This window comes from Leucopleurus acutus (assembly GCF_964270905.1).
Source record: "Leucopleurus acutus genome assembly, chromosome: 11".
Lineage (NCBI taxonomy): Eukaryota > Metazoa > Chordata > Mammalia > Artiodactyla > Delphinidae > Leucopleurus > Leucopleurus acutus.
In genome coordinates this window covers 103,593,659-103,608,766 of record NC_139152.1, presented here as the reverse complement: position 1 = coordinate 103,608,766, position 15,108 = coordinate 103,593,659, and the positions used below count along the sequence as shown (strand labels likewise).

General features: G+C 58.9%; 2 protein-coding genes across 9 annotated transcripts in view; one reads left to right on the top strand and one right to left on the bottom strand.

The window, feature by feature from the left end:
* Positions 1–9,155, top strand: part of SBF1 (SET binding factor 1) — a 28,357-nt gene extending 19,202 nt beyond the window's left edge. For 2 of the 3 annotated variants that reach the window (XM_082850649.1, XM_082850648.1), the window contains 10 exons: positions 488–589; positions 672–857; positions 926–1,052; positions 1,140–1,270; positions 1,340–1,570; positions 7,032–7,139; positions 7,235–7,446; positions 8,119–8,206; positions 8,278–8,409; positions 8,503–9,155. In XM_082850649.1, the coding sequence (XP_082706775.1) occupies positions 488–589; positions 672–857; positions 926–1,052; positions 1,140–1,270; positions 1,340–1,570; positions 7,032–7,139; positions 7,235–7,446; positions 8,119–8,206; positions 8,278–8,409; positions 8,503–8,601 (1,416 nt within the window). In that variant the 3' untranslated portion in view covers positions 8,602–9,155. Of the gene's footprint in view, positions 1–487; positions 590–671; positions 858–925; positions 1,053–1,139; positions 1,271–1,339; positions 1,571–7,031; positions 7,140–7,234; positions 7,447–8,118; positions 8,207–8,277; positions 8,410–8,502 lie in introns of those variants that run through there. The other variant, XR_014326613.1, reaches the window with a different exon arrangement.
* Positions 9,156–9,743: 588 nt separating this feature from the next.
* PPP6R2 (protein phosphatase 6 regulatory subunit 2) overlaps positions 9,744–15,108 on the bottom strand; it is an 83,444-nt gene continuing 78,079 nt past the window's right edge. For 4 of the 6 annotated variants that reach the window (XM_082850537.1, XM_082850536.1, XM_082850538.1 and 1 more), the window contains 9 exons: positions 14,927–15,024; positions 14,501–14,558; positions 14,311–14,426; positions 14,054–14,211; positions 13,551–13,722; positions 13,375–13,463; positions 12,598–12,760; positions 10,708–10,944; positions 9,744–10,635 (listed from right to left, as the gene is read on the bottom strand). In XM_082850537.1, the coding sequence (XP_082706663.1) occupies positions 10,584–10,635; positions 10,708–10,944; positions 12,598–12,760; positions 13,375–13,463; positions 13,551–13,722; positions 14,054–14,211; positions 14,311–14,426; positions 14,501–14,558; positions 14,927–15,024 (1,143 nt within the window). In that variant the 3' untranslated portion in view covers positions 9,744–10,583. The remainder of the gene's footprint in view (positions 10,636–10,707; positions 10,945–12,597; positions 12,761–13,374; positions 13,464–13,550; positions 13,723–14,053; positions 14,212–14,310; positions 14,427–14,500; positions 14,559–14,926; positions 15,025–15,108) is intronic. The other 2 variants (XM_082850539.1, XM_082850540.1) reach the window with 2 other exon arrangements.

Below are 15,108 nucleotides of genomic sequence, written 5' to 3'. Positions count from 1 at the left end.
GGCTACCCGGGGGGAGGAGATGCGATGGGCAGGGGCCATCCGGTGCCCACCTGGGTGCCGGGCCCCGCCACTTACCTAGAGCCGTGGGTGGGCGGGGTCTGGGCTTGCTCTTTTGATAGTATTGGGCTTCGGGAGGGGATGATGGCCACTTCCCAGTGGTGGTGCATGGACAGGGGAGGGAGGCCAGGGCCCAGCTGTGTCGGAGCCCTCTGCTCTCTGTCAGGGTGGGGCTGGGCACGTCAAGGAGAGGGGATGCCTCTTCAGGCCCAGAAGATGCTGATAGGCGGGTGGGTGGGCGGCCGGGTGGGAGGAAGCACGCCACAGCATTTCAGGTCCATCCAGGCTGTGCTGCCTCGCGGGGTGTCCCCTGGCGTGGGCCTGCGCAGCCACCGCTCCTGTGGATGTGTGGGTCCTGGGGGCCCGGCTGGGTGCTGGAGTCTTAGGCCACGGGCTCTGGGAGGTGCTGAGGGGCTGCGGGTCCCTGCAGATCCACAAGCTGCTGCAGGTGTCGGTGCTGGTGGTGGAGCTCCTGGACTCGGGCTCCTCTGTCCTGGTGAGCCTGGAGGACGGCTGGGACATCACCACTCAGGTGCGCGGTGGCCGGGGGCGGGGGTGGGGGCGGGTGTTGGGCCCAGTCCCCACGCCCTGCTGACCCACGGCGCTGCTGGCAGGTGGTGTCCCTGGTGCAGCTGCTCTCAGACCCCTTCTACCGCACCCTGGAGGGCTTCCGTCTGCTGGTGGAGAAGGAGTGGCTGTCCTTTGGCCATCGCTTCAGCCACCGCGGGGCCCACACCCTGGCCGGGCAAAGCAGCGGCTTCACGCCAGTCTTTCTGCAGTTCCTGGACTGCGTGCACCAGGTGAGCGGGCGGCCGTGGTGGGGGCTGTGCGTGCTGACCGCTGGCCGCTGACTCCTGATGCCCCACAGGTCCACCTGCAGTTCCCCATGGAGTTCGAGTTCAGCCCATTCTACCTCAAGTTCCTCGGCTACCATCACGCGTCCCATCGCTTCCGGACCTTCCTGCTGGACTCGGACTACGAACGCATCGAGCTGGGTACGGTGGGGGCCGGGGCGGTGAAGGTGGGCACAGGGGCGGGGTCAGCAGCCGGGGTGGGGCCGGGCTCAGCGCTGCCCCCTGCAGGGCTGCTGTATGAGGAGAAGGGGGAGCGCCGGGGCCAGGCGGCCTGCCGCTCGGTGTGGGAGTACGTGGAGCGGCTGAGCAAGAGGACGCCGGTGTTCTACAACTACCTGTACGCGCCCGAGGACGCGGAGGTAAGCAGAGCCTGGTCGGGGCGGGCAGGCCCCTCCGCGCCCCGGTGCTCACGCCAGGCCCGCCCCCAGGTCCTCCGGCCGTACAGCAACGTGTCCAACCTGAAGGTGTGGGACTTCTACACCGAGGAGACGCTGGCCGAGGGCCCCCCCTATGACTGGGAGCTGGCGCAGGGGCCCCCCGAGCCCCCGGAGGAGGAGCGGCCCGATGGGGGTGCCCCCCAGAGCAGGCGCCGGGTGGTGTGGCCCTGCTACGACAGCTGCCCCCGAGCCCAGCCCGACGCCATCTCCCAGCTGCTGGAGGTGCGTGTGGCCCCTGAGAAGGGGAGAGGGGGTCCTAGCGCACGTCAGTCCGGTGGCCCTGCCCCGGCCCCCCGCCCCCCGATGTGGACGGTGATCTGCTGGGTTCCATCCTGCCTGGTGGTGCCCCCTTCAGAGAGAGATGGGCCTGGAAGCTTGGGGCTGACGTTCAGGCTTCTCTCACTCCCTCTGCCAGACTTAGTGGGCGTGTCTGCTTAGCCTCAGCAATCAGGATTCAATAGGACACGGGACCCCCGGAAGAGAGAAGAGAGCCCCTTGGGGTTGGGGTTTGGGGGGAGGCTGGGATGGCATAGAGGGTGGCTGTCCAGTGGCCGGAGTTCTCCCCCGGGGCCTCAGGTCCGGACCACAGCAAGGTTTGCATTGCCCGCTAGGTGTCTTTGGAGGGATATCTAAGCATCCTGAGCTTCTGCTTCCTTGTGGGGAAAGTGGGGAGGCTGATTCCTGCCTCTCAGGGAGGTGGTGAGGTGTAAACAAGCAGGTGAAAAGGTTTTGACAGCCCAGCAGTGGCCCAGGCTGAAGGCACTGGCCACGCAGTTTGGGGGAGCCTGGGTCATGGTTTTGTGGGTGAAGGGGATCCACAAGCACAGAGGGCAGAGGACCGTCCTCTTCTGTCTGGTACTGCTCGTGGTCTTGGAGCTGGTGTCCCTAGGCCAGCGTCTGTGTGGCGTGATGTTGTCTGTGGTCCTTTCACTTCTGACTGGTCTGTGTCTTTACAGTTAACGGTGAGTTTCTGCTTGGTGCTCAGCGTGTGGTTAGCGCATCTTCTCACCCATTTCTGTCTTTCACGGGACTTTTCTTTTTGCTGCTTTCTTCCATTTGTTATTTTCCTGACAGTTGAGTATTACTTTTCCATGTTATCTACTTTGTGTGGCTTTTGAGCTGTATGTTTGTGTTATTTGTAGTGGTTGTCAGTGACTGCAGTCCCAGCGCATCTGGGGTTGAATTGCACACCCCCCACGGGAACTGCCCGCTCCTGTCCTTCTGCCTTTGTCATCAGCCCTTTTACTATTACCTGTGACGTCAGCACAGAGCATGGGTTATGGTTGTTTTAAATGGTCCACTTTGTTTTAAAAAAATTAGGAAACAAGGAAAACGTCTTCTATTTGCTGTGCCCAGTATTTTTCATTCTCAGTGTAGATCTGGTATTGTATCATTTCCCTGTAGCCTGAAGAACTTTTAATGTTTCTTGTAATCCAAATCTGCTAGTGACAAATTCCCTCAGCTTGTTTTTCTTTTACCTGAAAATGTCTTCATTTTCTTTTTTTTATTTTCACCATTTCTGTTCTTATTGTATAGTTTACAGTGTTGTGTTAGTTGCAGGTGTACAGCAAAGTGACTCAGATATATATATATATATACATCTCCTTTTATAGTCTTTTCCATTATAGATTATTACAAGATGTAACTATGGTACCCTGTGCTATTCAGTAGATCCTTGCTGATTATCTGTTTTATATATAGTAGTGTGTATATGTTAATCCCAAACTCCTAATTTATCCCTCCCGCCATCCCCTTTGGTAACCATAAGTTTTTATTTAGTATTTATTTGCTGCATCGGGTCTTAGTTGTGGCCCGTCGGCTTCTCTCCAGTTGTGGTGCGCGGGCTCCAGAGCACATGGGATCCACAGCATGTGGGCTCTTTAGTTGTGGCCCATGGGCTTAGTTGCCTGACCAGGGATCGAACCTGCGCTCCCTGCATTGGAAGATGGATTCATAACCACTGGACCACCAGGGAAGCCCCCATAAGTTTGTTTTCTATGTCTGTGAGTTTATTTCCGTTTTGTAAATAAGTTCATTTATATCATATTTTTAGATTCCACATACGTGATATCATATATTTGTCTTTTTCTGTCTGACTTAGTATGATAATCTCTAGGTCCATCCATGTTGCTGCACATGGCATTATTTCACTCTTTTTATGGCTGAGTAGTATTCCATTGTATAAATACGCCACATCTTCTTTATCCATTCATCTGTTGCTTCTGTGTCTTGGCTTTTGTGAATATTGCTGCTGTGAACATTGGAGGGGGGTGCATGTATCTTTTTGAATTAGAGATTTTGTTTTTTCTGGATATATGCCCAGGAGTGGAATTGCTGGGTCATATGGTAGTTCTATTTTTAGTTTTCTGAGGAACCTCCATACTGTTTTCCATAGTGGCTGCACCAATTCACCTTCCCACCAGCAGTGTAGGAGGGTTCCCTTTTCTCCACTCCCTCTCAGCATTTGTTATTTGTAGACATTTTTTTATATACGTTTATTTATTTATTATTTTTGTCAGCATTGGGTCTTTGTTGCTGTGCACGGGCTTTCTCTAGTGGTGAGCAGGGGCTGCTCTCTGTTAGTGTGTGCGGGCTTCTCATTTGCGGTGGCTTCTCTTGTTGCGGAGCACGGGCTCTACGCGCATGGGCTTCAGTAGTTGTGGCTCGCGGGCTCTAGAGCTCAGGCTCAGTAGTTGTGGTGCACGGGCTTAGTTGCTCCGTGGCATGTGGGATCTTCCCGGGCCAGGGATCGAACCCTTGTCCTCTGTTTTGGCAGGTGGATTCTTAACCACTGCCACCAGGGAAGTCCCTCCCCTGTAGACTTTTTAATGATGGACTTTCTCACTGGTGTGAGGTATATTGAGCATCTTTTCATGTGCCTGTTGGACATCTGTATGTCTTCTTTGGAGAAATGTTTATTTAGGTCTTCTCATTTTTTGATTGGGTTGTTTGTTTCTTTGATATTAAGCTGTGTGAGCTGTTTGTATATTTTGGAAGTTAATCTCTTGTCCATAGCATTGTTTGCAAATATTTTCTCCCAGTCCATAGGCTGTCTTTTCATTTTGTTTATGGTTTCCTCTGCTGTGCAAAAGCTTTTAAGTTTAATTAGGTCCCATTTGTTTATTTTTGTTATTATTTCTGTTACTCTAGGAGATGGATCCAAAAAAATATTGCTGTGCTTTATGTCAAAGAGTGTTCTGCCTATGTTTCCCTCTGGGAGTTTTATAGTATCTGGTCTTACGTTTAGATCTTTAATCCTTTTGGTTTTTTTTGGTGGTGCCATGCAGCTTGTGGGATCTTAGTTCCCTGACCAGGGATCAGACCTATGCCCCCTGCAGTGGAAGTGCAGAGTCCTAAGCACTGAACTGCCAGGGGATTCCCTTTAATCCATTTTGAGTTTATTTTTGTATATGGTGTTAGAGAATGTTCTGATTTCATTCTTTAGCACGTAGCACCACTTATTGAAGAAGCTGTTTTTTCTCCATTGTATATTCTTGCCTCCTTTGTTGTAGTTTAATTGACCATAGGCTCATGGGTTTATTTCTGGGCTCTCTATGCTGTTCTATTGATCTGTGTCTGTTTTTGTGCCAGTACCACACTGTTTTGATTACTGTAGCTTTGTAGTATATTCTGAAACCAGGGCACATGGTTCCTCCAGCTCCGTTCTTTCTCGAGATTGTTTTGGCTATTCAGGGTCTTTTGTGTTTCCATACAAATTTAAAATTTTTTGTTTTAGTTCTGTGAAAAAGGCCATTTGTAATTTAACAGGAATTGCATTGAATCTGTTGATTGTCTTGGGTAGTGTGGTCATTTAAACAGTATTGATTCTTCCAATCCAAGAACACAGTATATCTTTCCATCTGTTTGTGTCATCTTCAGTTTTGTTCATCAGCATCTTATAGTTTTTGGAGTACAGGTCTTTTGCCGCCTTAGGTTTATTCCTAGGCATTTTATTCTTTCTGATGCAATGGTAAATGGGATTGTTTCTTTAATTTCTCTTTCTATGCCTTTATTTATTTTTTAAAGGAATATTTATTTATTTATTGCCACGTTGGGTCTTCATTGCTGCGCTCGGGCTTTCTTTAGTTGCGGCGAGCGGGGGCTACTCTTTGATGCCGTGCACGGGCTTCTCATTGCGGTGGCTTCTCTTGCTGTGGAGCAGGGGCTCTAGGTGCACGGGTTTCAGTAGTTGTGTCTCGCGGGCTCTAGGAGCACAGGCTCAGTAGTTGTGGCACACAAGCTTAGTTGCTCCGCATCTATGCCTTTATTTTTTAAAGGGTGTTTTCTCTGGATTTAGAATGCTAGGTTGACAGCTTTTTATACTTGGCAGTTTAAAGATGTCGTTCCAGTGTTTTCTGCTTGTTGCATTGTTTCTGACTGAGTGTTGGTGCTCGTTCTTATCCTTGTAAACCGTGTGTAACATCACCCTTTTTTCCCTACCTTTAAGGTTTTGTCTTCATCTTTAGTGTCGGCAGTTTGGCCATCACATGGTGTTTTTTGTGTGTGTTTGTTCTGCTTGGAGTTCTTTAAGCTTCTTAGATGTATGGGATGAGAGTTTTAATCAAACTTAGTACATTTTAGGCCATTCTTTCTTTTTTTTTGTCTGTGCCCCGCAGCATGCGGGATTGTAGTTCCCCGACCAGGGATCGAACCCACGCCCCCTGTGTTGAAGCGCAGAGTCCCAACCACTGGACCACCAAGGAAGTCCCTAGGCCGTTATGTCTTTAAAAAGTTTTTCTGCATAATCTTGTCCCTCATTTCCTCTGGGACTTCTTTGCCCGATAGGTCACTGAGGCTGTATTTGGTTTTTTCCTCCAATCTTTCCTCTCTGCAGTTCATTTTTATGATTCCTGTTACATTGTTTTCAACTCTACTGCTCTTTTCTTTCTTACGTTTAATGTGCTCTTAAGCCTATTTAATGAATTTTCCACTTCAGATATTGTATTTTTCAGCTCTAGCGTTTCCATTTTTCTTTATAGTTTTTCTTTTCTGTAGAGATTCCCCATCTGCTCAACCATTATGTCTATCTTTAAATCTTAAATGTATTTATAACAACTGTTTTGAACTTCTTGTATGCTAATTGAGTGTCTAGTTCATTTCTGGGTCTGTTTCTTTTAACTTTTCCCCTGAGGATGCTTCTTATTTTCCTGCCATTCTGCTTGCCTAATAATTTTTTTAAATTAAATTTATTTATTTTTGGCTGCGTTGGGTCTTTGTTGCTGCGCACGGGCTTTCCCTGGTTGCGGTGAGCGGGGGCTACTCTTCGTCGCAGTGCGCGGGCTTCTCATTGCGGTGGCTTCTCTTGTTGCGGAGCACGGGCTCTAGGCTTTGCAGGCTCCGGAGCGCAGGCTCAGTAGTTGCGGCGCACGGGCTTAGTTGCTCCGCAGCATGTGGGATCTTCCTGGACCAGGGCTCGAACCCGTGTCCCCTGCACTGGCAGGTGGGTTCTTAACCACTGTGCCAGCAGGGAAGTCCCTTGAGTATATTTTTGATGTCTCTTCAACTGTTGTCTCCAAATACTGATTCTGCCCAATCCCTCCCCCTTGCCGCCGCCTCTGGACGACAGTTACACGGTCATTAGATCTTTTCCCTGTCTCCTGTCCTACGTCTTCCATCCTTTTGTCCTTTCGTGTTCTAGTCTGGGTACTTTTTTCTGCGTAATCTCTCACTGATTCTCCTCCAGGAGCTGCAGCGGCTGGAGACAGAGCTGGGCCGACCCCCTGAGCGTTGGAAGGATGCCTGGGATCGGGTGAAAGCTGCCCAGCGCCTTGAAGGCCGGCAAGACGAACGTGTGAGCGGGGGTGGGTGTGGGGGGCTGGGGTGGCCTTGCTGCCAGGAGGAGGTGGAGGCCACCCCCCTGACACGGGCCCACCCTCCTGCCCCCAGGGCACCCCCAGCTCCCTGTTGGTGTCCAGTGTGCCCCACCACCGCCGCTCGCTGGGTGTGTACCTGCAGGAGGGACCCGTGGGCTCCACCCTGAGCCTCAGCCTGGACAGCGACCAGAGCAGCGGCTCAAGTGCGTCCGGTTCCCGCCAGGCAGCCCGCCGCAGCACCAGCACCCTGTACAGCCAGTTCCAGACAGCTGAGAGTGAGAACAGGTGTGAGAAGCAGCTCTCTCTGCACCACGGACACCTCTGAGCTAGGGGGATTCGACTGGGGTCCCAGGCAATTCTCAGATGGGTGGGGGCAGGTGCCTTTGGGGAGCGTCTAGTTATTTCTTAGGTGGACTGATCTGCCAGGGAGGCCGTGATGGTGGCCTAAGCTGTGACCGTTGCTGGGGAGAAGCAGGTGGGCTTGGAAGGGGTTTGGGATATAGAACTGGCGACCACAGCCAGGCCACGGGTGGCTGCGGAGGAGGAGAGGGACAGGGACCATGGGATACCTGTGAGGTTGGGGCAGCTTCCAGTAGAGGCTGGGGCCCGGCAGGCTGCATCCCACCCTCTGGGCCTGGAGGGGTCACGTTGCCGCAGTCGCCTCCCCAGACCTGCCTGCTCCGTGTCAGGGGCCCCTGCTCTGCATGTAGGGCTGTTTCCCTGAGACCCTGAGGCTCTGGTGTGGGACCCTCCCAAGTGTCTGTGCTCTGACGGGCGTGAGGGGGTCCTTTCTGGGGACAACCCCAGGCTTTTTCGTGTTCCCTCGCCCTGTGCTCCGGACTTGGGTCAGTTTGGGGACAGGGGCCTCGGTCTTGCTGCTGGGGCTGGCGGGGCCGGGGAGGCGGGGCCGTTGCCGGGCCCTGATGGCTGTTCTGGCCGGTTCTTCTGCAAACGCAGGTCCTATGAGGGCACCCTGTACAAGAAGGGGGCCTTCATGAAGCCCTGGAAGGCCCGCTGGTTTGTGCTGGACAAGACTAAGCACCAGGTGAGTGGTCAGCGGGCTGACTGGGGTGGGGAGTCGAGGGAGCCCTGCCCTGACCTCCTGCCCCTGCTCAGCTGCGCTACTACGACCACCGAGTGGACACGGAGTGCAAGGGCTTCATCGACCTGGCGGAGGTGGAGGCTGTGGCGCCTGGCACTCCCACTCTGGGTGCCCCCAAGACCGTGGACGAGAAGGCCTTCTTCGACGTGAGCTGCGGCTGGGGCGCCGGGGGATGGGGGGCGCGGCGCGGGGGGCGGCGGCCCGCGTGGGGCCGTGGAGTCAGTGTCCCGCGTCCCCAGGTGAAGACGACGCGTCGTGTTTACAACTTCTGTGCCCAGGACGTGCCGTCAGCCCAGCAGTGGGTGGACCAGATCCAGAGCTGCCTGTCGGACGCCTGAGCCCGGCCCTGCTCGGCGGCTCTGTGTCCAGTCGTTACAGACCACTAGGGGTGGGCAGGGCCCCCCGGCCATGTTTACAGCCCCCGCCCTTGACAGTATTGAGGCCCCGCCCCCAAATGTGTGTACAGCCCCCCCCCCCCCCCGCCCCCGCTCCACCCGGCCAGCTCTAACTCATTTTGGAGCCCTGGCTGAGCACCCGCCGGCAGCAGCCACGGTACAGCCCTCGCGGTGGGCCTGTAAATATCCCCCCTCCCGCCCTGTCAGCATGCTGGCCCCGGCCGGCCAGCCGCAGACAGCCTGTTCCTAGAACCAGAGTCTATAAAGAGCGCTAATGACACGCCGCACGCCTGCGTCTCCTCCGTGTCCTGGGGCCGGGGTGGGCGGCGGGGGCCAGCATCACCAGGCTTTTGCTTGGTGCCCGGCCACCCATCCCTCCAGGCCTCAGAGGCGATCCTGGGGCTGGTGTGGAAGACGCCACCTAGAGGTGTGTGTGTTGTGAAGAAGGGGGTACAGGGGAGCTGTCCGGAGTCCAGACTTGCTGGCCCCTCCCTGGTCAGATGAGAGGAGTCAGTCAATGGGATGGGATGGGATGGACGGAGGAGTGGGACGGGGCCTGAGGAGGGGGAGACACCAAAGAGGGTGGGCTCTCTGAAGAGCAAGGGTGCTTCAGGACTTGACTTGGGGGGCTTATGTATGAGGAGGTGGGGCACAGGGACCCGACGGCCTCCATTATGGGCACTTGGCTCCAAACACCTGTCTCTGTCTCTCCCCTGGGGTCCTGACCGTCCTCACCGCCGCCCCCTCCCCCCCCCCAAGTCTTGGCTGTAACGCAGGTCACTCTCCCATTCAGATGTGAGTCCCACCCAGGTTAGGGCCTTAATAGCAACGGGTGCCAACCAGGGGCAGGGCAGGGCCGGGTGGGCAGCAGGTGGGGTGTGTGGGGCGGAATGTGGCACCACGGAGGCTGGGAGAACATCCCAGAGTGGTCAGGGTGGCGGCCACAGCTCCTGGTCGGAGGGGGGGGCCCGGCCGGAAACGGCACCCGTCAGTGGGAGCTAAGGCGGGGCTCACCCAGGTCCTCCGTGGGCGCACGGACAGCCATCAGGCTGACATTCCTGTTGCCCAGGAACCTGTGGGTCTGGGGTCCCTGCCCGAGACGCAACCTCCAGGCAGAGCTTGTTTCACAAAGAAAAAAGAAAGAGCTCAGTCTTTACTCAGGAGTTGACTCAAAGACGGGCCCGGGAGCAGCAGACGACCCCCGCTGCCAGCCAGGTTGGGGCTCCAGGGCCCGCAGCGTAACAATACGCGGGTCTGTCGGTGAGAATAACAACTTTTATTGGGAGTCGTGGGGTCTGGGTGCCCTGTCAGATCATCAGAACAGTAACATGAGATACCCCGCCCTCCCCGGCAGGTGCAGGGTAGCCCCCATGCCCGGGCGCTGCTGGGCCCTCTGCACCCGTCCTGCACGCCCGTGGCCAGCTCCTGCCAGGCACCCCCACCCCCCCACTGCGGGCAGCCTGCCAGGCCGCGGGGGGCTTGTTTTTTTAAGGCAGTCACGTTTGCAGGCTGGCTCAAGGCCAGCTCCCAGGGCCACCGGGCAGCTAAAACCCCGTCTGGCCAGTCCAGTTCCAGACCCACATTTGTCCCCAGAGCCTCGGAGACCCTCTCCTGCGCTAGATTAAAAAGTGCAAACACGTGGCTCTCTCCGCGTTTGTTAAAAAACGGATAAAAACAGGCTCAGAGCCTGTGGCGCAGGCAGAGCCCCCGTCTGAGGCCTTATTGCTGTGTGTGGGGCTGGACCCTCAAGGCCCACCCGGAGTCAGGCAGGAGAAATGCAGGCTGGGCCGTCTGACTGGTTCCAACTGCCAGCTTTACCAATGCAGCATTTATTTTAAAATTAAATTAAGTTAAATTAAAAAGGACAAACTGCGTCACCAGGTAGTTTTCTTGGTTGGGGCGCCAAGGCTGGGCGGGCGGCAGCATCACACGAGGCCATTTAAGGCGGCTCCCGCGGGCGGAGGCCCGTCAGTCTGCCTGCGGGGGTGGGTAGGAGTCGCTCAGGGCAAGGGTCCCCACCCAGCCCCTCCCCTGGTCCGACCTGCTCACCTGTCCTTTGTCACCGTCCCCAGGGTGGCCGCGGTGGAGACAGCTGGGGCTGCAGGGGTGACGGCCACGGCCAGCACAGGAGAGACTGCCGGGGTGGCCGGGGCGGGGCCGGTGTTGCCCGGTACTGTGGTGGCCGCCACGGCAGCCTCGGGGAGGACGGCCCCGACTGGGGCAGAGGTCACTTCCACAGTCGCAAGGGAGGCCAGGTCTGGAGGCGTGCTGGTGGCGCACTCAGCCCTGCGTGGCAGACAGGCTCCGGTTACTGGACCACCCCCGCTGGGGCTCCACCCTGCAAGATGGCCCAGGCCCCTCTGCCACCCCAAGTTCCAAACACGCCAGAGACCGCCTGTCAGTCCACCAGAGCATTGAGCTTCCTTCCCAGCAGCACTCATCCCGGGCATCCCGGCCCCCTCCAGACGGCCCTCGCCACACCCCCACCCCAGTCTGGAACATGCCCCTTAGGTGCTCCCAGCAACCCTCACCGCTCTGTGGACCACACAGGCCCAAGGCCCTTCCCTGGAACACCTCTCAGGCCACGTCTGTCCACAACACTCCCGCCGCCCACACCTAGAAAGGCTGAGTGCGGGAGGCAGGCGGCCTCGGGACACCCAGCCCTGGCACTCAGCTCTGGTCTGGGGGCTCAGAGAGCAAGCCCACGGTGCCCCCACCAGCCCACACCTGCCCAGCGCCTGCTTCTGCTGTGTGACGTCTCCTCCAGCCCGGCACTGACCCTCGCGAGCCAGTGAGGGCAGAGCCTGGAGACAAGCCCCGCGTGTCCCCCCACAATGGCCAAGGCTCGCGAAGACCGCCCTGAGGACCAAAAGGCTTTGCTTTCGGAACAACAACTGCTTCTCGGAGCCGGGTGGGTTTTGGGGGAACGGGGAGTTAGGAAGAGGAAAAGGTTTTAAAAATTTCGATGACTCTAAGCTTCAAGAAGGAATCAAACCGTTTGGGAGGCGCGTGTACACCTTTACCCCAGCGCTGAGGTTCTCCCCGGGCCCAGGCGTCAAGCTCGCCCCACCCTGCAGTGGCGGCGTGAACCGCCCTCCCCCGACACGCACTGCGCAGCTTGGCCCTGCTCCCTCCAGGCTGTGCCCACTGCCCCGAGCCCCAGTGCAGGGCGCCAGCGGGGACGGGCGCGCCCTGGGGTCCTGGGAGCTAGACTGGACCCCCAGCGTCAGCAGGGACGCTCCAGGGTCACTGGGTGGGGACCTCACGGGAGCAGCACGGTCAGTCTCTGCTCCTCGTCCCCTCGTGGGGGTCTGGGCTGGCCCCCCGGCCCCCCCCAGCCCCTTCAGGCCTTGACCCCAGCACCACCTTCTCCCTCACGTCCCACCAGCCCTCCTGCCCCGTTCCGTCTTCACCGCACGCGGTTCCTCACGCTGCCCACCCGCCCAACCAGGAGGCATGTGTCCACCAGCCGACCCCAGAGGCCCGGACCTGCCACCTGGGCGCAGGGGTGGGGTGCACGGGCCAAGCCTGCAGGGAGGACGACCCAGGTCAGGGCCCCAAGCAAAGTCCCAAAACACCCCCGTCCTCCCGGTCCAGTGTGATGGACACGTGTGTCCGAGGCGCCCGGCTGAGGTGGGCGCAAGTCTGGGACTAGGCACCCGCCCCAGGAGAGCGGCAGCTCCAGAGCCCACCCGGAACCCCAAAAGCCTGGCCATTCTCTCCGACGCGGCCTGAGGCGGGCTGGCCCCGTGCTGTCTCAACGGCCACCCCAGCTTCCACCTGGACGAAGCAGTGTCCCTCCTGTCCAAAGCTGACCTCCAAGGAGTCACGGGGCCATCAGGACAGGAGGGTCGGCCTGCCCCTGGGCCAGCGGAGTGCTGCGGACAGCCAGACCTCCGTGTGCACCCGGGGGCCCGCCACCCAGCCTGTCCTGCTCACCTGGGGACTAACACTGGCGGCGGGGGAGCCTCCCGACCGGGACCCATCCTCACAGCCTCCAAGGCCAAAGCCACCTTCTGCTTGTCCTCTCGGCTGCTGGAGGCCACCAGGGGCGCCTTCCTGGCAACACATGCGTTCCAGGCACCCAGAGTGGCCGGGCCAGCTGCAACACAGGGAGCCGGTGACACCAGGTGAGGACAGAGCGACCAGTATGGCGCACGCGGGAACTTCAGCCTGCAACTGGTGACAGACCTGTCCCCCACACCCACTGCCGCGTGCGTGTGACGTGCACACGTGCGTCTGTGAATTCACAGGAACTTCAGGAAGAACGGTCCTCCCTGCAGGGAGGGCCACCACTCAGCCTTGTGGCTGGCTTCCAAGTCCCTCCCCGTGTGGCCCTGATATCCTGGGGGGCTTCCAAGCCCATCTGACAGGGAGCTCAGGGCCAGGGCCCTGAACAGCTCCCAGGACAAGCACTGGGGTGGCGCGGCGCACACGTGTGATCCACACCTAGCAGGCGGCCAGGCCTGGGGAGACAGGCTCTGCCTGGGGTCCTGGCGACACAGACGGGTGTGGGCTGGTCGGACCTGTGCGTTGAGGCCAGCCCGAGGGCCTCGCTGGCCGTCCTGTGCCTGGAGCCGGAGTCCTGACCCCTCCACACACCCACTCCAGTCCCCGCACGTGGCGCAAACTCCAACATCACCAGGGCAATACAGCGGCCCCGAGGTCTTGGCCTCCCCCTCCCACACCCCTGCCCCTGGGGCCGCCCCTACTCACGGGTTCTCTCTGGGCCCCGGTTCAGGCCACCCTGGGCATCGCCGTGACCTCTGTCCACAGGGGAGCTGCACCTGGGCCCCGACTCAGAGCTGCAGACGAGGCCAACTCTGAGCCCACGCCCAGGAGACCCGGCCCCCAGGCAGCCGGGGCCGCCCCCCGCCCCGGCCCCGCCTCACCAGCAGAAAGGCTGGAAGTCAGCAAACTTGGCCCAGCCTCTCTCCTCCGCAGCCGAGGCGCTGGGCGCGCTGGCCGCCCACACACTGGAACCCACGTCCATCGCCACGGCCGGGGCCAGGCCTGAGGCCGTGGAATTCACTGGCTCATCAGACACCGTCCAGGGGGCGCCTGCTGGGGTAGATGCGGTGTCCAGGCCCCTTGACCAGCACGTGACCGGTGGTGGAGGGCCCACGGCAATGGTGTGGGTGTGCCTTCCCCCACGGTACTGGGGGACACCCGCCTCTAGCCGTGACGGCGTGGCCAAGAGTGACCGTGACGGGGCGGGAGACCAAGGGCATATGAGCGTGTTTGAAAGTGTGTGCCGGGGGGTCAGTGGGCATCAGGCCCACAGCAGCCCAGCCACACACACACACAGGCCCACAGGCCAGGGCACCAAATCCTGTCCCCCATGTTCACGCCCAAGCCCCTTGCCCGGCCCGCACCCTGTGGCCCCATCATCTACCTTCTGAGCCACCCTCAACACGAGGACCTTCCTCCTGGACGGCAGCCCGAGGGGCGCCCGCCCGAGCCCCGTCTGCTTCCGAGCTCTCCTCCCCACCTTGGCCTCGGTGCTCCAGGCCGTCCTTCTGGCAGCTCTCTGAAGCGTGAGGGCCCCCGAACCTGGGGGGAGACCCACGGTCAGAGCAGCCCTTCCCACCTGCCCAGGGTGCCACGGCATGGCTGAGACAGGGCTGGTGCCCGTGTGGTGCCCAGGCCCACCTGGCTCTGGTCACTCGGGCCACACAGTGTGTCTCCTCGTCCTCCCAGAGGTCGTCGTCCTCGTCGAAAGGCTGGATGTGGTCACTGCAGCAGGCCTCAAACAGAGCGGCACCAGGCTGCAGGAGAGCACACGTGGGCCATATGGCCCCCACACGCCCGGCCACCCCCAAGGGGCATCCACGGGACTCACGCTGTCCTCGTCAGCGTCGACGCTGAAGTTGATCTCCGCTATCCTGTCAAATGGGGCGCTGCGAGGACAACAGGGACGCCGTCAAGTCCCCCCAAGAGGGAGAGAAGGGGGAGGCAGCCCACCGAGGGAGGCAAAGGCAGGGGCGGGGGGCCAGGGCTGCAGGCCGAGCCCAGGTGGGTGCACGGGCTCCCCTCCCACCTCTGGATGGGCGGCGAGGGGTGACTCCCACCCGGCTGCTCTGCCGCCCCAGGGGGCATCTCCAGGCCGTTGGGTCACATGTGGCTTCCAGCTGAGCAAGTGGTGTGATGGCCCTGAAGGCCAGGCAGGGCTGAGCCACAGGTCAGGGACCTGGTCACACTGAGCAGAGCCCGGCTCCCTCCCAAAGGCACGAGGGTGGGGCAGGTGGGCACGTCCCACTGGGCTCACTTGACGCTGTCGTCCTGCTCAGCAAACTCCTCGTCGCTGAAGCCAAACTGGTCCACGAAGGTGGCCGTCATCTGCTGGACCTGGTACTCGGAGAAAGCCTGGGCAACAGGACCGTGGCCGCTCTCAGGAACCCCCCTGGTGCTTCAGTGGCTTCTCCCAGGTCCTGCCCTCTCGGCTGGGCA